The sequence below is a fragment of the Bombyx mandarina genome, chromosome 03, assembly GCF_030267445.1.
Source record: "Bombyx mandarina strain Sakado chromosome 03, ASM3026744v2".
Taxonomy (NCBI): domain Eukaryota; kingdom Metazoa; phylum Arthropoda; class Insecta; order Lepidoptera; family Bombycidae; genus Bombyx; species Bombyx mandarina.
Genome location: NC_143210.1, coordinates 12,749,917 through 12,776,039, shown reverse-complemented (window position 1 = coordinate 12,776,039; position 26,123 = coordinate 12,749,917). Strand labels below are relative to the sequence as shown.

Here is a 26,123-nt window from a genome sequence, read left to right as displayed (position 1 = left end):
AAAGGATCTAAAATAGGTTTTCGCTTGATACATTTGACAGATGTCAATCGTCGTTCAAATATTTTGTGGGGATATCATTTTCATTAAAACTTATGTTCGAAGTTTTATGCAAAGTCAATGATTTTTTATACAACAGATATGTTATCTTCATAGTAACTGACTCTTCAAATCTGATCGCGCCATATATATCTACATACCAACCGATATAGTGCACACACATGTTGACAAGTAGCATTAATGAAAAGTACAAAAGATGGGATAAGCGCGTGAGAAAAAAAAAAGTTATAATTGGAACGATTGCACTTGTTATATTATTATTGCATTTGTTTAGACGCGACTAAAGATGAAAAGTCCCAATTGGCCTGTTTTCGAGTCTTCACTTGACGTGCGCTTGAAACATATCTGCTTCTTTTTACATATAAAATATCATTGTGCAAAGTATAAACTTTTAATCAAATGCAAAAAAACCGCATGGAACTCACAGAATATAAAGAGCACAGACTAACATCAAGATTCGTCAAGTTATATCGTATGATGATGAAAACAAAAATCCCCACAAAACATCGTAACACACATACATATTATAATTATTAACTAAATACATACACATTAATATTAAATTACACTTTTATATCGATTACGCTATCTAAATAAAAATAAACTGTATGTGAAGGCTATTTCTTCTGCAATAGATATCCTGACTTTTGAACGTCTTAAAAAACCCTTGGATCTTATCGCAGAGAACACCCCAATTTTCCACTCGTGAATTATTCTTTTTCGCTGAAAATTCGTGCATCTCATTTACATCGCCCATTGTACCATTAAAAATATGTCCGGGACAAATCAAACGCACATCTGGCACCAAACTAAGATTACTTCCTTTACTTTAGAAACCAGAGATTGTGGTTGGTTGTTTATGGAGATAATTACTCCCCGATTTATTCACAACTTTTTTTTAACTATATGATTTTGGTATATAATAAAATGTAGGTCTCTCTCTGTTACTCCTCATACTAATGATGTCTCTAGCCTCTAGCCTACGTAGCACCCGTGTGGAATCATCACCTAGCCTTTAGTAAGCACGCAGTCAAAATGGAACAAGTGCAAATGTAACAGGTCTCAACTTCATATCTCTCATCTCTCTATCGTCTCGTTTCATCTTCACTAACTCTTAAAACTCGGGTTCATTAAAAGTGCCGAGACCGACGCTTCCAAACACCGCTACGCCATTGGTAACGCCACCTCTGGATGATACAATCCCTTACTCACGCACTGGTAGATAGAATACAATAGGCGCTGTTAATGCGGTAATTTATCCTCATCAATGCGAGCCACTACTTCACCTGCCTTAACCCAATAGCTCGTTCCCGGCCAGCGATTCTTGGGTCATACGTGACCAGCCCATTACACTAGACGCCTACTAAAAACTTACCTGGGTCCAGCAGTAGGAGCAATGGTGGTAACTTTAACTATCAAAATAAACTTAGTTTCATCGGAAGGACCTTCACATACAGTTTGCAACAACTACAATTTTCAACTAACACCTTTTACATAATACGAGTAGGTATGCCTATCGGTTAAAAAGTGGTTACATCGAAAATGGACACATATTTTTTTGACACACGAATATAGACTTTATGCTGTTGAAGATAATGAAAATACACTCGATGCTTTAATCTAAGTATCCACTAACGCGACCCTAAATTAGTATTGTATCTTTTTTTTTTACGAAGAGCTGTACACTCGACGCCCGGGAATAACATAGACGTTTCTCGAATATTATTCTTATAAATTGAGTATTGGAAATTAGAATTGCCGTTATTTGTTTAAAGAACAATGGCAGCTTTCTATACAACATTTTACCTGATATCTATTTGAGGCGTCTTGAAACAAAAAAATACTAAAACGATAGGAATAACATAGCTTAAGCTTAATCAGAAATATTTTTGGTATTAGAAAGTCACAAAAAAAAGATATCAACGTGTTTACTTTATAATTTGAGGTTATCTATCAATAAGAGATGTCTCTGATTTTTGTAGGCACGGACTATAACAAATTGAAAAAATAAGTAAACGATATGTTTAAATAACATTTTTAGTTTCATTATCATAGATGAACCAAGGATACACCTCTAATAGTACTCGAGTAGGTACCCTTAGCAATTGCAGAGCTACCTAGGTACATATACATATTATATAGTGTGTTCTTTCTTCTTTGTAAATGTGTAAAAATGTGTGTCAGAGATAGGTACTTTTAACCTTTTGAACGAATTAGTCACATATTTGCGACAAACGAAGGCTTGCAAAGCTAATTTACTATACCTAGTAGAATTATTTTGTCCATGCAGTTTGGGACGTTTGGGTCATAAAAAATCGGAGCGGTGAAGCGAGTATTTCCCTCTCTCTTCCACTCACGAGCCTTATGGACGGGCACAGTGATGCGCATTATGTCAGTTGTCATACTGTAAAAATCATTTCATCTGCAGTGCTGCCATTACTATTACATATTTAGTTATTTAATTAAGTACTAATTGTAACAAAGGATAATTAATATTATTATTTTCATTTTAAATACTGAATATTATTAATTATCAAAAAATATTGCTTTTTTGTGCCAATAGTATAAATGCCATCCTTTACAAATGTATTAAACCGGAAGTACACAAAAATCGAATTAAAAGCTTATTAAATTAACATTTTTTCGTGGCTTTGCCACGTAAATCTAACATCGTATAAAAAACGAGCAAATAAAATGATGAAGTTTCATTTATGTCTTAATCTTAGACGCCTTTTAAAACATTCAGGTAAAAAATTGCCATTGTTCTTTAAAACTTATACCCACATTTCAGAATAACTGTCGCTATTAGACACAGCAATTTGAAGTTTAAGCTGCTTTCAGACTAAGCTATAATATAATAGCATATACTATATGTACGGGCAAGCGCGCATTTTTAATATAACATACAAATTCATTTTATATCAAAGTCACTCATTTTCCAGTCAATTCGTGTACCGCAATCGGCAAGACGTCGCGTACTCGCATAGTGTCATTTTTATCATAAAAACAGCCACCAATCAATAAACAATTACTCAATATTGGAGTTGTTATGATTACCACAACAGAAGGTTGTTTTTTTTTATTGCCCTTGTAGGCAGACGAGCGCACGGCCCACCTGATGGTGAGTGGTTACCGTATGGTCGCTCATGGACTTCAGCAATGCCAGAGGCAAAGCCAAGCCGCTGCCTACCGTAAAATAAAAACTGCCTACCGTGTGGACAAACCGGATAGTATATAGCTCATAGCACAACAATATCGCGCACCATACATTGTTATGGGACACGTTCACACTGCACTGTACTACATATATATTATTGGCTAAGTATACGCTGATATACTATATGGCACTATAGTATAGCGTAGTCTGAAAGCAGCTTTAGTCAGGTCGATACTTACCGCGGGTCAGCAGTTGCACGAGCAAGTCTCGGCAAGTATTTCGAACGCTATATAACGGAGCCGTTAGACATTATCTCGCGTGATTTTCAAAAGCAACAAAATAATGATATTTGTTTTTGAGATTCCAATTTTAAAGCGAAACGCAATCAATCGCTAATTAATGTCACGAGTCAGTAATTTTTGTTCGAGTTACTTGCCGCGACTAATACAGGCTGTTCAAATCGTACAAACAGATTAGTGAATATTTAATTTAGGTATCATATGTTTCAGATATCAAAATACAGAGTGGGGTGATGTCCGTATCACATGAGATCCCTAAACATCACATCCTAAAACGATATTTTTATTGCTGAAAAAACCGATCATTAGAATGAAATAGCTTTAGTTTATTCGAAATATCATGTTTGTATTTCATAATTTTACGCGTCCTGTATATAAAATTATGTATCGACAACCAAAGAATAACACTACATTCTTTCCAAGATGCTTATTTACTCTATTATATTGTTTAGCTTGTGACGCTATTTAATTTTCGTAAAATTAACAACTAGAACATATGAAATTTAGGATATTCAAGTAAACAAATGCAAACAAACAATCCAAAGACACGTCAAATAAAAAAAGACACTTCTAACGAAATATGAAGACGTAGGCTCTTCAGAAAAGTGCAATGTGTAATTTTGATTATAGCAATTTTCGAATCTTTTCTAAAATTAGATACTAAACCAAAAATCACAAAACACTTTTAACAAAATTTAAACAGCCTGTATATATAAAGTCATAGATGATTTTGTATCGGTGGTACTGGTGTCGAAGGATATTATTATATTAATTAAACTCTAACTTTACAAAGCTTATATTTTGGGGAACATTTTTTATTTTATTTTATAGAATATATACGGTATTATATTATTATATGGAAATATCGTTATTTACGTCAAAACAAGTAATCGATTTAAACGCAGCCGGCGTCGACTATGCCTTTACTAACAAACTGCAAACAGTAAAAGTCCGTCAAGACACTTTTTATAACTTTTTTTTATTTTAGAGGAACTAAAACCAAAACCTTATATCCCACTCCTATATATATTAGCCCAGTTTGAATCTCTTCATTATACATTACATTATACTGTTTAGTTTCCACAGAAGACTGCGTGAAAATATTGTTACAGGATATTCGACTTTATCCAGCTGTGTTTCGGCTACTTTTATTTCATTTACATAAGAAATATTTTCCACTACCTTTTTTAATCATATAAATCAATCTTAGCGTGGCCGACTATCGATGCTCTCACATAACTACACAGTGACGTCACAGTTTAGTAAACAAACTCAATACTTGCGAAGTTGTTCGAATCTCTATGAAAATGATTTGTTTCTGTTCTTTCGTCATTTATAGTCCTGATCGATTCTACTTTTGTGTAAAGCGGTTGATTTTGTCATGTCTTTTTGTTAATAAAAACTACTAATTTAGGACCACGATACATTTACTTTACGAATTCGATAGATTTTTCGTGCTTGACGTACTGAATGATACCATTCAATAGGGAGCCAGGTAATATTCACATAAAAAAAAAAAAAAAAAAACTATTAATTTATGACCAATAAACATGAAAATTTCAATCTCAAACCAATATATACTCTCTTTGCAACGATAATATCCCCCTTAAATCCTTTTTATCTTTAATCCATCGATCGAATCGAACGCAGTCGGGCGGTTTATATTCAAACAAGTCCAATCAAACACAAAAAATTCAATAAAAAAAAACCAATACAAGAGTAAATAAAATAAAAAAAGACCATTAATGAGAGAATCCATCACTGAGAATATTTATTTTGCGTGTCAATTCCAAATTAATTTTGTTAAGTGAAAAGAAAAAAACATTCTCGAACATTTGCGATAGCGACGTTAAAAAAAAAATTAAAACTAAATAATAATATGTAAACTGAAACACAGTGACAAAACGATGCCCCTCCTTTTTTTTAAATCGGTCCAAGCTGATCAGCTTTCGGCTATACTTAATCACGATCATGTTGGTTACAGCATAACCAATATAAACATCCACTTGGATCGCTTGGTACGAGAGGGAAGGCTGTATGTTTTTATACGACTACTGGTTGATTAGTACTGCATTAGAGCTATGCGATGCGACGCAGCGCGTGCACGAAAAGAGTGGCTATACTTTAAATATAACGCTTCAACGAACTTCATTGAATCTCACACAATCGTTAACCTTTTACATAAGTTTTGTGACTGTAAATCCGAAAATCGACACAAAAATAAATCTGTTCAAACGCTCAAACTGCGAGATCGAACGTGCTGGCTGAATTATACGTAAAAAGGAACTTATTTTAAACTAATTTATACGTAAAATAATAATAATAATAAGATAGTTAAATTAAATATCAATCGCAAACGTTTTGAAGGTTATTAATATTCTCCTAGACGATCCATACAACTTGCAGTAAAACCTTCGACAATACGAATACATTGCAAACGGACAAACAACATTGAGCACCCGTGAGCACGCTTCACGTTACGATAGCGTTTGCTCGCTGCCAATACTTACTACCTAAACTTTTTTATAACCTTCAAAACTATTAAAAGGAATCGATCGATTTTAAACGGTACGCAATTCGACTTAAGGTTGATGATCCGGTGCAGGTAATGCCATCACGATAAATTCTCAAAGCCAAACATCTGTTCGCCATCCAGTTTAACGCCATCTAGTTTGAACGCATGAAACTAAAACACTAGTTCCAGTCTAATGAACTTATCTGTTCTTCCACTTCGAAGCTACGCGATGACATTAAATCCACTTGACATTTTTCTAAACTTCAAAAATTATAAACATATAGATAGTCGTTATCGCTTCGCATATCCATCGTACGTTTTTCGCCAAAGGGAGCTTATCCACATTTACATTACATACATGTACCGGAAATTCATAGTAAAACTAAAAATGAACCATAAAAACATATTATACATTAGAAATTTTTGCAAAAACAAAACGACACCACATTGAATTTTGACATTTGTAAACAACAAAAATATCCGTGACAAAAAAAAACAAAAGGAAACTTTTCCAACAGAACATGGCAACATCGGAATACAGATAAGCCCCCTTCACAGTGTTGCCAGTAAACGTTTTAATGGTACGTCACGTGTCGGTGGGGGCGGTACGAGCGCGCCCTGTGTCGTTGAGGGTGCGAACCGCCGTACACCTCGCGTACCCCACTGGAAACACAAAACAAATAGTCCTCAACGAATTTTGCATTTTTATCTATATCGAGGGGTGAAAGGTTTAAGTGACATCTTCGCATTACAGCCGAGCCATTTAAAGGAGAAAATTTGGAAAAAATACCATAAAAAAACTTCTTCAGCTATTTGAGTGGCGTAAAGTTAATTGAAGTTCAATTGAAAACATCGAACCGTTGATGCTAATACAAAATAAAACGGACCTTTAATTACAAAGATATATTCAGCGAAATGTGGCTTAAATCAAATAGCTATTCACCCCTCGATATATTATATTAATTTATGAAACTTAATTTTTACCACGATTTAAACCACAAACCCAATGCCGTAATTCACTCTACGGGGATGCTTATATGAAACTTGTTCCTAATAATATTTATCTTCGTATAACATTAGCGGTGTTAATGTTTAGATTTGGCTTTAGCATTAATGCAGACATCTGAAACATTCGATTGGCGATACAAGAATCGATGTGCTTAGCGCGAGTTTTTTTTTAACGTTCTCTATCGCGTAAAAGTTAACTCAAATTTGTACGTTTGCCGCTAGGGGCGCTGTTCCAACTCGCACTAAGCACACGGTCCTCATATAAATACATAATACGTTCATTGTGTTATAATGTTAAGTGAACTATGATCGAGTTTTTGTTTCTGAAGCTAGTACTGTAGTACACGTCGTCTATCGGAGCCCGTGGGCATCACCCCGCCCATCTACAGTTCCAAGTTTCAATTCTATTGCCTCACAGTCTTCCGGACATTCAAAGCCGATCGTGACAACTATGAAGCGTACGTAATGTTGCTACATGTCCCACATAATCTTTAAATCATGGTAAACATCATGTTTCTTTCCTTAAACTTACAATCTATTTATCTGAATTATTAGTCGGTGAATTTCACGTGTTAGTTTATGTTTTGAAATTGCGGTTTTTGTTACTGTGAATCAGAAGCTGTAAGTTTAATCTCGTTTAGGTATAAACTCATCGTGTGAAAACCATCACCGATACAGTGTTTTTTTTTAATTTTAACGTGAAAATAAGGTTCTTTCCTTTTTTTTTTTCTACCTAAGCTGATGGTTTAGAGACACCATATCAGCGTAAACTTAACTAGTAGGTGAGCTCACGGGGCAAGGAGGAGCAAGAGCCGTGCTTCGCAGAATCTACCACCGAATCGGAAACGCGACCCACTGAGAAGATTCGGCGAGAAACTCAGTGGGCTATGTCTGTGGGTTAATTTACTCGCCGAGCCCTTCGTCGCAAGCGACGGGTTCGACGAGGACGGTGACTGGAGAAGGCTGACCGAAAGGCGCTAATGTAGCGGCGACGTCGCCATGGCGTCTCGCTTAGTTAGGGCCCTAAGTGGAAATTATATGAATATAGCAGGTTTAAACAGAGCAAAGTGTGCTGGATTGAAGTGAAGTGTGGTAGTTTAAGGCGCCGTTTTAAAAATCCTTCCATTTGCTACTACGGCGCCACCTTCATAGGCTCCCTATCAGAGGACGATTTTAATACACTGAGATGGTACTCCTTAATTCTATGCTCCATGCCGTAAACACAAATTTGACATTCCATTCTCGCAATGATGAAACCAGACATTTCGAAATATATTTTTTTAATCGTGCTTACAGCATGGGTATTTCTGCACATTATTTGTCCACCATAATTAAGAGACGATAAAGAGAAGTAACTAGCATAACAGTCCCGAGTTTGTTACTTAAACGAAGTTCCATCATTATTCGGAACAATATGATCAATTCATGAAAAAATCTAGTATTGTTTTTTTTTAAATAATGTTGCAATATTTTTGTCGAGAAACCAGAAACCGTTACTCATGCATGTAAACATAACGCTAATGCTCATTTTACATGCATATAATATAATATGTACATCGAAGAATATTATTAACAGAAAATACCAAATATAATATACATAATATACATTACTATCGAGGGGTAAACAGCAATAGATACATAGAGTATTTTGGTTTTTTTTTTTTAAAGGATCGGTTTGAGAACTCGGCAGCCTATGTACTTTAAAAGTTGGGATTTGCTGGTGACGGCTTTTTCGTTGGGCTCCCGGGCTCATTTAACGCCATAGAAGCCGGGAGCTCGTCTACCCATAGTAGTACCGTTTAAAAAAAGAACGAATTTGTAGTCAGAGCTGTCCAGAACAATAAAAGTCGCTAACTAGTCCAGAATCAGACACAGCGCCCCGTGAAATAGGTGATTTGTGTATTGTGGTTCATTTCACGGAATACTTATTCAAGATTGGAGAACATCATTGAGGCCGTCAGCGCAAAACTGGCCTAACCCACAATTTTTGATATTCGTGCATAAATATTGCAATTTATTTGATATATAATGATTTTATTGCTTATACGGGTGGACGAGCTCACTGCCCACCTGGTGTGAAGTCATTACCGCAGCCCATAGACATCCACAACGTAAATGCCGCCACTCACCTTGAGATATGAGTTCTAAGGTCTCAGTATAGTTACAACGGCTGCCCCATTCTTCAATTCGAAACGCATTACTGCTCTACGGTAGAAATAGGCAGGGTGGTGGTACCTACCTGTGCGGACTCACAAGCCGTCCTACCACCTTTAATTACGCAAATTATAATTTTGCGGATTTGATTTTTATTACACGATGTTATTCCTTCACCGTGGAAGACCATCGTGAACATTGGGTGAGGGGAAGTCAATAGGAAATATCACTAGATGGCAGATCTTATATGGATAGATCAATCACAGCTCTACCTACGCCCGAAGCACTCAAAGAAGCCTCAGGACAAAGAGCTAGGCAAAGGTTCGATGCATGAATCGACCTGAAAAAAATCAGTCTAGATTCGGTAATGGAAGCTAAAACATCGTGGGATATTTCTGGACTTTTTTTTCTTTCCGTGATCAGTTGCGTTTATGGGTGCGAAATGAATGTGTATTTCTTTATTTAATTGAAGTTAAGCGTTAAATTTTATTGCACGTACATAAAAAGGTATTTGCAAAATAAATAATATGATGTAAATATGAAAAACTAATAATAATAGCGTCTACGGGAAAGCGTTATATCGCACCTTTAGAATTATAGAGACCGAACCCAAAAAAATATTTTTGGAAAACATCGAATACAGATTTCAAGCCGAAAAGACGTAGAGGAAGGGGACGGAGTGAAAGAGACCGATGGATAAGTTTGTCCCACTCTAAGCTACTGTTGGTCATTTGAATACTGAGAGTCGCTGCAAAGAGTCGTGCTAGAACCATTTTTGAATATTGAAATGGTTTCTTTTGCTACCTAAGCTGATAGCCTTCGGAGGCTATGTCAACGTAACCCTAACAAGTAGGTGAGTCCACGGGTCTCAAATCTGGCGACATTGCTAACACTAACCCTATCTAGAAACCTAGAATCTACCACCGGTTCGGAAATGCTACCCACTTAAAAAATCCGGTGAGAAACTCCGCAAGCTTCGGTCTTTTTATTTATTGCTTAACTGTGTGGACGGGCTCACGGCCGACTTGGTGTTAAGTGGTTACCGGAGCCCACAGACATCTACAATGTAAATGCCCCCCCCACCCACCCTGAGATATGAGTTCTAAGGTCCTCAGTATAGTCACACTCGGTATAGTCTATAGTTCTATACTAATATATAAATCTACAGTGGTTTTTACGGATGTTCCGTTATAACTACTGAACCATGCATCCGATTGATTTGAAACTTGGTATCCATGTAGAAAATACATGTACTTAATGGATAGGCTAATATTTATATGAGTGTTGGACTCCCTACACCGGTTGCGGGGGCGTTAATGATGAGAATCATTGGGGGGTGTGAGAAATAATAATGTTAATTTTAAATGCTCAGCGAAGCGGACGGGTACGGCTAGTCTCTTGTAATTCTAAAGGCGCGATATATGTGATGCGTGGGGCGGCGCGGTGTACCTGTGCGGGCAGGCGAGCGGGCTGGCGCCGGCGCGGGCGGTGCGCAGCGCGCGGCGCGGGGCGGGCGCGGCCCTGCTGCGAACCATACCGCCACCTCACTAACCGCCGCACTCCAAACAACTCTATCGTTTACACTTCAACGGGACACATGTCATTGTCGCACGACCGTTATCTTTATTTACTAACACTTTGAAGTGAAACTTCTAATGCGACTTCCAACTGAATTGCTTTTTTTTCCTACAAAAGCTGAGAGCCTTGAGAAGCTATTTAAGCGTAACCTTAACAAGTAGGTGAGCTCACGGGGCTCAAACCTGCCGACGTTGCTAACACGAACCCTAGCAAGAGCCGTGCTTCGCAGAATCTACCACCGGATCGGAAACGCGACCCACTGAGAAGATTCGGCGGGAAACTCAGTGGGCTGTCTGAGGATTAATTTACTCGTCGAGCCCTTCGTCGCAAGCGACGGGTTCGACGAGAACGATGACCGGTGCTTGAGGTACCTAAAAGCACCGTTAGTGGATCGGGAGGATTCGAAATGACGTGACAGGGTTGCGTTAAACGTTTAACGCTACCGTGGAATAGAAAGAGACAGAGCGAGAGTGAACGCGGGGCACTCGAACGCACGCGCGTAGTATACCTGTTGCAGGCCAGCGCTAGCGTTAGCAACGAGTAGCGTCCAATATTTTAATGGAGTATTTAAAAAAATATATAATATAAATCTTGGAGATGTCACATCTCTTATACACAGCATTCCCTATTACAAGAGCAATCTGATTTAAGGATGAAACATGACGAAAAAACCACAACACTACACATCGAAGAAGTTTCACTTCATTCACGCGCACCAAGTTGCACGCGCACGGTTTCTTTATTTTATTTTAATTAATAATATTAAAAGTAATAGTACTATTTTCGAATAACTTATGCAACTTTGCGTGTCACACATAAATTTATAATTAAACTATTTTTCGACTCGTGCCTTTGCGTTGAAGTATGAACGATGTTACCAGCAAATAGATGGGCAAAAATAAATATAGAGGTCCAGTCCATCCTATCCATGTTAGGTCCGTTGCCTAGCAACCACCCGTCCGACGGTCGGACTGCATGGTAGCTACAGAACCAACACACTCCAGATAATAGATAGATAGGACTGTGGGTGCGACCTTAGAGAGCTACTCGCATACTGCTCGATGTATGGAAGCGACAACTAGTCTTAATTGCAAATACAACAGTATTCGGACCGCAAAAGAGTGTTTTTCGTTTGTCGAATTTTAGCGCGCCAACTGCGCGACGCAATTTTTCATAAAAGATAAAGTCACATGACGGCGTGTCATTTATTTGTTTTAACCCTTACAGCACCGTCTATAGTTCGACTCTCTATATAACGTTTATAAATAACCATTTAAAAATTTATTTTCTGTGAATTTTGCATTGATTTTTGCATTTTTTTTCAAGTTAAAAATGTCAAAAATCCTTTAGTCATTTCTGCAAAATATGTGAAAATAAGCTTAGCACTAAAAGGGTTCATTTTCGTGTTATAGTCTAACGCCTTTGTAATAATATCAATTATAAACGACAATATAAACACAAATGAAGAAATTTAAGAATACAAAAACTATTAAACAAATTTCATTAAACAATTATAATACAATTTTTTTTTTTCATCTATTGTTGATTGCAAACAAAAGTTACACAAATATACGAAAACACACTTCCGTGGCACAAATATATATTTGAAGTTCAGAAGAAACACTTCCATCCAACGAGTTTGTAACAACAAATAAAATAAAATGTATTAAATATAAAAAAACAATAAAAAGCTAAAATATATAGCTAATAATGTACATCTACACCGTGCGGGGCACACAGCATGCGAACTAATATAGAATAATACAACTACTAACATTTATAAGCATCAAAACGATAAGTGTAATAAAATAATAATCGAAGAGAATTGTAAATAATCCTCAATTTACCTTTGCTTAATTTTGTTTCTTTTCACGCAACAATTCACTTTAATGTTACCAGGAAATATTATTTTTTCTTTTTGTCAACAACTTGCACTCTCAGTGAACAATACTGAAACAGCTATACAGGCTTAGACCGTTTTCCTCTCCACAGCCAATCTAAGCGGATAGTGCATTGACCTAACATAGCTCACACTAAATCATTACCGAGGATTTTCCTACATTCTAAATTTGAACGAGTCTTAAACTCGATTTAACGGTCTTGCATGGCTATAAAAAATTAGAAACTTCGCGAATTTGAATTTAGAAGTGTAATTAATTGTGTGCGTCTGTGTGTACGTGCGTGCTGATACTAACTGCGGTGGCGGCGCGGGCAGGGCGAGTCGCTCGTGCTGTCGCGCGGGGGCGGGGGCGGGGGCCGGGGCGATGGCAGCGCGGGGTCGCCCCGTCGCCATGCCGGCTTTGTTCTGGAACTCCCTGGAATGAATAACGTAATCATTATACTCTCGGTGCTTTTAGGCCTCTCAAGCACCGGTCTCACCGTCCTCGTCGATTATGACGAAGAGTTTGACAAGCGAATTAATCCATAGACACAGCCCACACAGTGGGTCGCGATTCCGATCCGGTGGTAGACTCTGCGAAGCATTGTTCTTGCTAGCAATAGTTTTAGCAAATTCTCTCAGGTTGAGCCCGTGAATTCACCTACCCGTCCGGGGGAATAGCCTCTTAGGCTGATAGCGAATAGGTAGGATAAAAAAACAAAACGTGCCCTACACGAGACGGTGTTCCTTAGTTCTACCCTCCGTTGTTAATGGACTACTACATTCTAGTTCGATATTTCTTCTTATATTTCTTTCGATAGTAATATTTTTTTATTGCACCTGATGGTGAGTGGTACCAATGTAAGCGACGGTAACCACTCGATCGCCACTGGGGGTCAGCAATGTCAGGACCAGAGCCAAGCCGCTGCCTACATGGATAGCCCGATAGTAGATTCGGCCAAGACTAGCTAAGAGCGGGGGGATTTCTCGTGTCGAAATTAAATACACCAGGCTTTCCTTTCACCTCATCATCAATATTTTTCTTTAGAGCATTGCGAGCAAAAGTGTGCTAGTATCAGTCCCAGTCATAACCGGAGTATCTCTGGAGCAAATCAGGCGCTAGTTTGGCTTAAATAATTTAAGCTATTTACCTTAGGCATTAAGTTCGCCAATGTAAATTTTACATGAAGTGTAATAAATAAATCAAAAAATTGGTGGGAATTTCGTTTTACGACAAATTTATCTGGTGCCTTCAAATTTACATGTCACACGCGTTGTGACGTCAGCAGACGCTACAGTGTAGTCACCGATTAATATCAGGTGCGCCGTGATCAAAGCATCTTGTAACAAATTTATTTTGCCCGTATCCATCCCAGAGCGCAGAGGACAGGAAGGAATAGAGGAACATAGTCCAAACAAAAGTGCTCCGTAAAGGTCACGACCCTCAGTACTGAGGAACACGATGAAATGAGGGGACGAGGAGTATCTCACATTAAGTGGAGTTGGCACAATGTGTTATTCAAAACAAAATTCTGACATTTTAAATCAGTAAATAGAATAACGTATCAACCAAGCCGTATAATATATCACCGTTCACAAATTGTATGAAACATTTGAAATTCTTAACAATTTAATGGTAAGTACACGTTTTACACAATTAAACATGTTTTTAATTCATTATCAGCAACAACAACAGCGTAATTATTCGATTGATGATAATTCGACCGCAGAAATATAAAATCATGATTGCGGGTAGGCAACAGTTGACTTGCTCTGCATACGATAAGCTCTATGAACTACACAAACGTCCACACTCGTCAATAATTTTGTTTTTTTTTAGGATTCTCTGTCGAGAAACTATGTTTAAAGTTTGGTCGCTAAGAGCTACCCAAATAAATGGAATTCAAAGATTATAACGCGGTCACCGGTGACCTACGCGGCGCAATGTGGTGATTTTAGTTATTCCTGTTACTAAGCCCTCAGTTTACCTAAGTTTCCCTTCTTTTGTTTGTTAATGTTTGTTTTCGTCTTTTAGGTTTTAGTTAGTCTTAGAAATAGGTTCATTCTTAGTATCTTCGGTCTCGTCTTTCCCAGAGTCTACTAGATATTCCAGTGTCTTAGTAACAGAAATCGATATAATCATTTCAGTACGCCACGTAGGACACCGGTGACCTACATGGCAGTCAAAGGGTCAAAAGTAATGACGTTAGGGTTCTCTTTTTTTTTTTGGTGAAATCAAGTCACCTCGTTACATGGGATGGGAAAACATTCTTTCAGAGTCCAGACAGAAAGAGATGTTTAAAAAATGGCAGTATTGTCTCGTTCGATATACGACTGCGTATTTTACCTAAATGTCCCGAACTTTTACCAGTGGTGGGACGTCTTGTGAGCCTGACGCTTCACCACCATGCATCATCACCTCACCTGTTTTGGCGGCTAATCAGTAATGCGTTCCGTTTTGAAGGGTGGGACAAATCTGAGACTTAGAACTCGTGTCTCAGGATGGGTGACGGCATTTAGGTTGTTCATCCACCATATGTTCATGTCCACCCATATAAGCAGTGGTGGATTTACACTAAGGGGCAGTCGGGGCAAGTGCCCAGGGTGGCAAATTTATTAGGGCGGCAAAATTTTGAAAGTAAACATTTTTTTTTAGTCTTATCAAAATTGCTCAATATAATTAATCATTCTAATAATTAATAATTTTCTTTTTAATTGATAATTCAAGAAATTCAATTCATCCATTATTTGTGATGGCACATTGGCACTTTTGGTAAAAATTAATAATCAAAATGATTTAATCAATTTATTTCCTTGGAGATTTAAAATAATTATCGATTTTTCTATTTTCTCTAATGAAAGAAATTTAATTAGTTTTTTTATGTAATATAATTAAGAGTCACCCTTAGCCAAAATTTATAATTGTTAGAAAAAAAGCAAATATTTATTTATGTTTTAGGAATGCACGACATATGATAAATTTTCCGCGATAAATTAGTTATTTTAATTTTGAAAAATAAAATATATAAACTATAAGTTTAGTTAAAATTCCAGTATTGGGGTGGATTTTTTTCCGGTGCCCAGGAGCGGCATTAAGTTTAAATCCGGCCCTGCATATAAGCAATAAAAAAAAATCGGTGTCGACCGGAAAGTGAGTCCCCCCCACTGTACCTGTCAAAGTCTGCGGCCTCCTCCTCCTCGAGGTTGATGAACTCCTGGCGCTCCTCAGCGTCCCCCGTGTACACGTTTTGTTCGCGCTCGATCACGTGGCCCCGCTCGCCGATGTGGTGGCCTGAAGCAAAACACCGAGAATACAATTCACATCATAAACGAAATCATTAATTGCCCCTTGTCGATTATCGGTGCTTTTAGGTACCTCAAGCACCGGTCATCGTTCTTGTTCAACCCGTCGCTTGCGACGAAGGGCTCGACGAGTGAATTAACCCATAGACACAGCCCACTGAGTTTCTTGCCGGATCTTTTCAGTGGGTCGCGTTTCCGATCCGGTGGTAGATTCTGCGAACCACGGCTCTTGCTAGGGTTCGTGTTAGCAACGTCGTCAGGTCTGAGCCCCATGAGCTCACCTACTAGCTAAGGTTACGCTGATATGATCTCTCTAGACCATCAGCTTAGGTACGAAAAAAAAAGTATTATCGAAAATATAATGTACCAAATGTTAATAATAATTCTTCCACAAAACCGTTGAATACTATTTTTGTCTTTTGTTTTATGTAGGGACACGTATAAGCATTATGTTAACGACGCGCATGCAATTATTACATTACTGTATGCCAGTTGCCGGACCCCTGTCTGAAGTCGTCGTGGCGTAAAGGATAAGCCGTTCGGTGCATTCGTGTTGAGAGATGCACCGGTGTTCGAATCCCGCAGGCGGGTACCAATTTTTCTAATGGAATACGTACTTAGCAAATGTTCACGATTGACTTCCACGGTGAAGGAATAACAACGTGTAATAAAAATCAAGCCCGCAAAATTGTAATTTACGTAATTACTGGTCGTGGAATCTCTTGTACCCTCCGCACGGGTAGATACCACCACCCTGCCTATTTCTGCCGCGAAGTAGTAATGCATTTCGGTTTGAAGAGTGGGGCAGCTGTTATAACTATACTGGACCTTAGAACTCATATCTCGAGATGGGTAGCGGCATTTAAGTTGTCGATGTCTATGGGCTCCGGTAACTACTTAACACCAGGTGGGCTATGAGCTCGCCCACCCATCTAAGAAATAAATATAATAATAACAGAAAACTTCCCGAATATCCAGTGTCACAGTTATTCAAAGAATTCGTTTTATTTACAGCTACCCACGTATTAACCATTAAAAATAACTCTAATACGACTGCTATACGGACGAAAAAGACGTCATGGCTTTGAAAATAATATAATAATAGAGATGAATGACTCCCACGGCGCGTGTCGGTGGCTGAATAGGGTTGATACGCGCTGTTTTTTTTCAACACTGAACTATATTAAAATTCACACAAGAACACTTTTGTTTTACGCATTTCCAAACTTTATATAAGTTGTAAGATTCCGTGTCCGTGTCCAGAATCTAACCCGCTTTTGAATTAATTCAATTTAACATGTAACAAAAATGCCGAGTCTAATGGGAAAATACGAGAATACTATATAATAACAAGAAACCAAAGTTCAGATTTGTGTAAAGCTGCGTTGTAGAATGGATAATAAATAACAGTGTGACTTAAACTTTAAACAGGCTTAGAAAAGCTTGTAATGAGCACGACCGGTTTCACCGTGAGCAAGTTAGCAAATTCCGAAATTGGGATATTGGGAATATGGAAATGGGTCGTAGTTACTTAGTTTGGAGTAGCTATAAAAAAACAGATTATCGAATGCATAAATTACATTCGTAATCCGTGTATTATCAGCCAAGATTACCACGGTCACTCGGAACTCGTCAATTACGACGAAGAGTTCGACGAGGGCACTAATCCATAGACGCAGCCCGAGTTTCTCGCCGGATCTTCTCAGTGGATCGCGATTGTGATCCGGTGGTATATTCAGGGAAGTACTGCTTCTGCTAGAGTTGGTGTTAACAAATTCTCTCAGGTTGAGCTCGTGAGCTCACCTACCCGTCCGCACGTAGCTAGAATAACCTCTTAGGCTACCAGCGAATTGGTAAGGAAAAAAATACCAAGTTCGAACATTTACAATATTTCACTAGCACTATCAATATGTTTACGTCACAATCACAGTTCAACAGGAAATTCTGTGGTGTAAATAAACGTTACGCTAAAATTTATTTCAGACTTTTTTGAATTGATAGCGATCTTCTATTGAGTTTCGTAACTATTTCCCCCAAATTGTCTACGTAAATTCATTTATCGAGCTAAGTTTTAACGATATGAAGTTTTCTGTTAATCGCAGCGTAATTAATTTATAATATCAATGCCCCTCTCCCACATCAGACATCATTCGAAACTCATCAATATAAGAATTAGCTAACAACTTGGAGGCCGCATCTACCCAACCGTTACTACTACATATGAGTCGTCTATTATCAAAGGCGGCAATCTGTACATTTGGACAAAAAAATTTTATTGATATGTCAATACAGATTTATTTGAATATAATCGTCTCCTTCAAAGAATACGGTTCAAAACCTGCATTAAATAAAGGTTAATAGTTAACCTGTTATTTATCTAAGATGTCGTTCCGAAGAGTTTTGTGACTGCCAATGGAATACAAAGTCAATAATTCGTTTTTCTGATTTACCAATCATTGTCTAAAAGTCAGATTGCCGCCTTTGATAATAGACGACTCATATAACCGTGTTAAAAAAGTGTAATTTTTATTTTTCCCATTGATATGGTATGAATCTGAAAAGTTATTCAGAATAGGATTCGCGTAAAATTTGCTCTTAGTACGCACGCACGCACGCACGCACGCTCGCACGCACGCACGCACACACACACACATTAGGTATGGACATTTTATAAGATAGTGGGATAGCTGGTGGTTCGAAGGTTTTCCAGCTTCGCCTAGAGGCGCGGGTGAGCACAGGCACTGCCAGGAGAGGTGGGATTTGCTAACAGCTGCCCGAGCAGCTCCGAGAGAGTCCGGACAGCTCAAGGGTAGCTGCTTCGCGAATTATACCGGAACAGAATAGGGAATCGTTTTTTTTTTTTTTTTTTCTTAAATGGGTGGACGAGCTCACAGCCCACCTGGTGTTAAATGGTTACTGGAGCCCATAGACATCTACAACATAAATTCGCCACCCACCTTGAGATAAGTTCTAAGGTCTCAGTATAGTTACAACGGCTGCCCCACCCTTCAAACCGAAACGCATTACTCCTTCACGGCAGAAATAGGCAGGCGGTGGTACCTACACCCGCGTGGACTCACAAGTGGTCCTACCACCAGTCATTACGCAAGTTATAATTTTGCGGGTTTGATTTTTATTACACGATGTTATTCTTTCACCGTGGAAGTCAATCGTGAACATTTGTTAAGTACGTATTTCATTGGAAAAATTGGTGCCCGCCTGCGGGATGCGAACACCAGTGCATCGCTCAATACGAATGCACCGGACGTCTTATCCTTTAGGCCACGACGACGATACGAACTCTCGAAGAGTTTGACGAGAAACCTAGTCTATACTATTAGCACTGTAAATTTCTCGCCGGATCTTCTCAGCGGGTAGCCTGTGATTTAATACCATCAAGAAAAGCGAGCGAGAGTGCGAGGTATCTGTTGAGGGCTAATATCTAACTAATGTCTACATTACACTAAGTTATATTTTTTATTCAATCTCTCAATCGGTATAATAATGAGTTTACAAATTTCCTGCCAATTTCCTGTCTTATATTTTTTTGCAAAGTGTAAACAAGTTCTCCGCCCAACTCGCCTAGTGTGTATCGGAACCCATAAACACAATACCCAAAATTATATAAGATATTAAATTTTCTAGAACTTCATAACCCTATTTAACTGAACATTTAAACTAACATTCTCGAATGTACGAAGACGTATAAACAATTTGCATTGTGGTTAGTATTTAGAAATTGCTAAGTGTTATGAAGGTTACACGTTATTCGATTGAGAACAATTAATTTCCCGCCTTTGTTACATTTTGCATTAATTTTATTACACATTTTAAAACTATATTTCAACACACCATAATTTTTTTCATGTTCGACAACCCTAACTTTCGTACACACAGAACAGAGTTGACGGTGAACATAATAAAAACGCGCGATGTCTAGATAACATAATTGGAGGCTTTCTCCAGATCAAATCGCAAAAGCACAACGCTTTTCGGTGTGTGTTAATACTTTTTAGTTATTTATAGTCTACTAGTAGTAAAGCAAACAGTTCTTTCAACAGTAAACGCTGTTAACTCCTTTCTATTTTGTATTCGGGACTTGGTAATTGACGCAGTTGACGTACAGGATGAGCGGAACGATGAATGAGAAAAAACGATTAAAGAAAAGCGTCCGATAATATTTAATCAATTTTAAATTATGTTTAACAAGGACAGTGACAGCCCTGAACGACCCGAAAAATAAATATGTATACGGAAATAGGATCAGACTATAATCAATTTGGACGTAGAAGCATCTAGATTTTCGTGGTTATCAATGCGAAATATGTTTATAAAACAGATCCGTGCGTTTTGTTTGTAGCAAAAAAAACATGCCGAATTCTCTTTATGTTTGTTTGCTTTCTAGTCTTACATGTTAAATCTTTAAAACCACAAAAAAATACTATTTTGTGTTTATCCGAATCTCAGATTTTAATAGAGATTTAGACAAGAATCTAAATCTAAAAAATGTGGTTGAGTTGAAAAGATTACATTTCAATTTCCATTGTTTTGCCACTCACACAAGGAAACAAGTCTTTAACAACAAAAACCATACATTGTACCTTTGTAATGTGAGTGTGTGTGTGACGATTATACTAACTCAATTACACAAATATTACAGGCATTCATCATCATCATCATTTCAGCCTATCGCAGTCCACTGCTGAACATAGGCCTCTCCAACAGATTTCCAGTGCGAACGGTCCATTGCCACCTGCATCCAACGAGACCCAGCGCTTTTTACTAGGTCGTCGGTCCATCTAGTAGGTGGCCGTCCCACACTGCGCTTGCCAGTACGTGGTCGCCACTCCAGGCATTAACATACTACAACTAATCAATGAACGCAAATTTGAGATTAAGTTGATTTGTGGTTTTCAATCCTTCCAGTTCACAAAAGTCGAGTAAATATTGCTTCTATTTTTAAGGCATTTGTTCATAGTCTTATTTTCATTGAAATAAGAGCTACTGAATCATCTGTCAACTATTGGCATCATCATCGAGATAATCGTGACACAACATCCATATTTAAAAAACATAATGCTGTAGACCACATCCAACGGCTATCTTAAAACCATAAGCTTTGGGTGTCCCTAAAGTTTTATGTAAACAAACAATTTATTCCCTGCAAATCTAACAAAACCACTCGACATACCTATGGCCATTTTCTTTGTGCCAGTTCTTGAGTCCTGGAGTGTCTTGCGGGTTTCTTTAATACCATTGGGACCAACTTTTGTACTGCTTGTAGAACTGTACACCTGGAATTAAAAATAAATTAGGTCGTAATTTAAACTATTAAGTGCCTGAAGACAAAAAGGATGGTATGTACTTATCTGAACATTCTATTTATATTCTATATCAGCCCACAAATGTCCACTACTGGACACAGGCCTCTCCCAAGCCTCTCCACAAAGATCGGTCATGCGCTGCTTGCATTCAACAGATCCCCGCGAATCTCAATAGGTGGCCGGTCCATACCACTAGTCGTTCTTTTAAAGGCCGACTACTCGTGTAGGAAGAAGGCGTTGCTTCATCGACGACTTCAGACCGCAGCTACCACCATGGCACAGTGGTTCCGGAAGTGGCGCATCGACATTAACCCCACGAAAAGCACAGCGGTGCTCTTCAAAAGGGGTCGCCCTCCGAACACCACGCTGAGCATCCCCCTCCCGACTAGGCGCGTCAATACCCCCGCCCCCGCCGTTCGCCCAATCACGATGTTCGACCAGCCCATACCGTGGGCCCCGAAGGTCAAATATTTAGGCGTCACCCTCGACAGTAGGATGACATTCCGCCCCCACATCAAGACGGTACGCGACCGTGCCGCCTTCATTCTAGGACGTCTCTACCCGATGATATGTAGGCGAAGTAAAATGTCCCTTAGAAATAAGGTGACACTCTACAAAACTTGCATACGCCCCGTCATGACCTATGCAAGTGTAGTGTTCGCTCACGCGGCCCGCATACACTTAAAATCATTCCAAGTCATTCAATCCCGTTTTTGCAGGATAGCCGTCGGAGCCCCGTGGTTCGTCAGGAACGTCGACCTCCATGACGACCTGGACTTAGAGTCCACCAGTAAGTATATGCAGTCGGCGTCAATGCACCACTTCGATAAAGCGGCACGACACGAGAACCCTCTCATCGTGGCCGCCGGTAACTACATTCCCGATCCTGCGGACAGAATGGAAAGCAGTCGACGTCGCCCAAAACACGTCATCTCGGATCCTCCCGATCCACTAACGGTGCTTCTAGGTACTTCAAGCACCGGTCACCGTTCTCGTCGAACCCGTCGCTTGCGACGAAGGGCTCGACGAGTAAATTAACTCCCAGACACAGCCCACTGAGTTTCTCGCCGGATCTTCTCAGTGGGTCGCGTTTCCGATCCGGTGGTAGATTCTGCGAAGCACGGCTCTTGCTAGGGTTCGTGTTAGCAACGTCATCAGGTTTGAGCCCCGTGAGTTCACCTACAAAAGTTAGGGTTACGCTGACATAGCCTCTCAAGGCTCTCAGCTTAGGTAGGAAAAAAAAATAAAAAAAAAAAAAAATTAAAGGCCGGTCCTCCAAAACACTAATAAAAATTCAGGCTATGCAGCACTATGAGTAGGGCATATTGTATAATGTAAGACTGCAGTAGTTACCACCATTTATCTACGTTATGTTGAATGCTGATGAACACTAATCCTAGTAAAATATAAGACTACAGTTATTAATACCATCGATTACTGAACATTAGACGCTACTCAAATTTGCTAGTTTTATCAGAGACAAATAAAATTGGATATGTTCAGATCCCATGATCTGCTTGATCTTAAATTATTATCATTGCAGTATCATACAGGGAAGTTTCTGTGAACCACTGGCCAAGTTTTTCAAGTTACTTGCGTCCAATTTATAACATTCTCATGCTTTCACTACACAAAATGTTGTTAATTTTATCATTTTCTTAGATTGTAATATTTAATAGAATTTTTACAGGATACAAACAATAGTTTTTCTAATTATATTAGACAGTAGTGAACTTTATTGTACACAAAAAAAAATGCTGTACATTAAATACAAAAAAGTACAATTGGCGGTATTAGTATATTTTACCTGGGGTTTACCGTTCGGACCACTGGACATCACAACGGTACTGCTGCTGAAAGAGCTGCCTGCACTCATGTTTCCACCATCCATATCTGTCCAAATAAAAGTTAATAGTAAAAGTGCTGGTCACCTACAATAAATGTATTATAATCATTGATTAAAATTGTGTTATTGACAGAGTTAAATTAAAATACAGTAAAGGCATGTTCGCACGCTTATTTTTGTCTGTGTGTTTTTTCACAAAATAAATATTTACACATCTTTATTTCTTGTGTGAACAATGCATTCGCGCCTTGCCCATAACATGCTTGACTAACAATTTGGTAATTATTTTTGGCATTTAATGAAAGAAAGACAGGTAAAGCAAAGAAAGGAACATTTTTAAGAAATGAGTGATTTTGCTTTCGTGATTTGAGAAAAGACATTACGGTATAAAAGTCAGTACAGATTGTAATACTTAGAGAATATAACTTATGTAATTTTATTGTTTTTGATCTATATTTAAAAAAAAATGGTAAACATTTGTTTACTGTTTCTCTAATTTTAGCAACATCATCTCAACTTTTGGTTTTGTCAATAAAAAAAAGACCTTTGGATTAATATGTATTCTGTGTGTAAGCTGACATTTCTTTAAATACACAGTTGATTTGATTATTAGGCTCCCAAGTCTAAAAAATGCGAAAAGTAGTGACCAGCATCTACATACAGATCATCAACACAGCATCACAACAACAATATCACAGACCAATTTAAAATGAGATTAAATTCTCATTTCTGTAGGAATATTGGTTATATGACCAAACTGGAGGCTACACAATGATAGCTATGCAATTTAGATTCCATAAAAACCAATACATTTGTCTCTAGTGTTATTTAAAAACCCCATGGTTCTGCAGGTTAACATTTGTTTCAACTATTCAAGATAATTACCAAATAAGTTTTCTAGAACTTAAATTAGAAATGAATAGTGATGTATACTAAAATTTACTAACGGGCATTTTATTGATACATAATTAACAAAAAGATTGCCAACCAGGTGGACGGACATTATCAAGGAGGCCACAAACACCAGCGTCCCTGGCGCCATTAAGCAGGCCGAATGCAGGCAGCATTGGAGGAAGCTGGTGCAAAAACTGGACCAAGGTGGTCACGACCCTCAGTAATGAGGAAACGACAGAGAAGAAGAAGAAGAAGAAGAATTAACAAAATCCAGTTTATAAGAAATGACATTTCTTTAAGCCCTTGTTCAGATAAATAAGCACACAAGCACTACACATCTATTGATCAGTAGTAGCTAGAGCATTTCCATATAACAACATAAATGACATATCCTACCAATAAAAAGTAACCATACGTCAATAAACATTTATCACATCAGTGATTTAAGTTTTTATATTTTGTGTACATAAACCTCAGTAATGTATTTATAATCATATTTAAAATAGGTAAATATAAAACAATTTTTAATAACTTTATACAAGTGTAGGTAGTTTACAGCTGTAAACATTGTTGGCCTGATGTTCCTTATCATGTGAAAAATCTACTAATTTTTTTGTGTTGCAATAAACATCGACTCTAGCTTTTTATTGAATAAACTAGACATTTCAATTTAACAGACATAATTTGCAAAATTTACATACTAATTACGTTATTTTTAATAAACACCTACCTCTAAAAAGTCGATTCATCGAAGGCATTTGTGGCATAAATGGCATCAATGCGGTGTTATGCCGTGGTCCCATAATCGCCATGTGGTTCTCACCACCGAACATCCCGAAGGGGTCCGCGAACAGAGAGTTCATCATGTTGTTCATCTGACGCATGTGCCGCATGTGCGACCTAAAGGAAAATAAGTCTAGAACATCGATCCAGGCGAAATGTATTGCTTAGGTACCGAGTGATTAAATCAGGTGTTAGATCAATGTGTAACTCTACACTTTGTTCTGTTGGCCAGTTTAGAGCAACAATACATTATAAAACTTTAAATTTCGACAAGTATTCACCTTAAATAATTTATTAACATACCCGAAAAATGGATCGTCCTCCACGTCGGCCATCAAGGACCCAAACAGAGACATATTAATGCACTGTTACCAACAACTCACAATTCACAAGTAGAATAAATTTAAGATTCAATAATAACACTACTATTTGATCGTGTTTTATTACTTTAATAGTGGTTACGGGCACCGGAATGAAATCGTTTCGAAAACTCTATAGCAAATAGCAATGTTCGGGAACCGAAATCCACAAACCTCTTTACCATAGATTATACACTTAATATCTCTTTACACCACAGACTAAATTTTAATAGACAGGTATACAGTGTGACCAGATTTAAATCGAACATTATGCCAGCTACTCGTATAAATTCTGCTAAAATCTGCTTAGTTTTTGTAAATAATTCCAAAATTCAGCTAATATATAAGGTCATCATTTTTACGAGGATTTAAATGAACAAAAAATGGCAATTTCTAATATTTATTAACCAATTATAACTTCAAACCGTTTTTCCGTCAACCGTTTTTATATAGAACTGTCGAGCTTTTTTTTTTTTTTTGTTGCTTTGATGGGTGGACGAGCTCACAGCCCACCTGGTATTAAGTGATTACTGGAGCCCATAGACATCTACAACGTAAATGCGCCACACACCTTGAGATATAAGTTCTAACGTCTCAGTATATTTTAGTTACAATAGCTGCCCCACCCTTCAAACCGAAACGCATTACTGCTTCACGGCAGAAATAGGCAGGCGGTAGTACCTACACCCGCGCGGACTCACAAGTGGTCCTACCACCAGTAATTACGCAAATTATAAATTTGCGGGTTTGATTTTTATTATACGATGTTATTCCTTCACCGTGGAAGTCAATCGTGAACATTTGTTGAGTACGTATTTCATAAAAAAAATTGGTACCCGCCTACGGGATTCGAACACCGTTGCATCGCTTCAACACGAATGCACCGGACGTCTTATCCTTTAGGCCACGACGACTTCAATAATGAAATGCGCGCAACAGCAATACAGAATATTGGCTGGGAAGGCGT

The 26,123-nt window shown here is 38.2% G+C and overlaps 2 protein-coding genes across 3 annotated transcripts in view; one reads left to right on the top strand and one right to left on the bottom strand.

The window, feature by feature from the left end:
* Positions 1-26,123, top strand: part of GSTs2 (glutathione S-transferase sigma 2) — a 469,518-nt gene that overhangs the window by 225,613 nt on the left and 217,782 nt on the right. The gene's annotated exons all lie outside the window — the stretch shown is intronic.
* Positions 5,256-25,288, bottom strand: Mlf (myeloid leukemia factor). Of its 2 annotated transcripts, XM_028173471.2 has the most exons (8): positions 25,101-25,288; positions 24,745-24,914; positions 23,082-23,167; positions 21,142-21,244; positions 15,819-15,939; positions 12,964-13,083; positions 10,640-10,714; positions 5,256-6,691 (listed from the first exon to the last, which is right to left on the bottom strand). In XM_028173471.2, exons 1-8 carry the CDS (start codon positions 25,151-25,153, stop codon positions 6,604-6,606), a joined length of 816 nt encoding a protein of 271 aa, XP_028029272.1. In that variant the 5' UTR covers positions 25,154-25,288; the 3' UTR covers positions 5,256-6,603. The 2 variants fall into 2 exon arrangements, with proteins under 2 accessions (XP_028029272.1, XP_028029273.1); XM_028173472.2 differs by lacking the exon at positions 10,640-10,714.

Bases quoted from the DNA above. Each gene is read 5' to 3' on its own strand.
- Mlf (XM_028173471.2), bottom strand. From the start codon at position 25,153: ATGTCTCTGTTTGGGTCCTTGATGGCCGACGTGGAGGACGATCCATTT. The intron at 21,245-23,081 runs GTAAAATATACT...TTTTAATTCCAG, and splicing joins GTCCGAACGGTAAACCCCAG to GTGTACAGTTCTACAAGCAG. The intron at 10,715-12,963 runs GTTAGTATCAGC...TATGGTTCGCAG, and splicing joins CTGCCCGCGCCGCCACCGCA to CAGGGCCGCGCCCGCCCCGC.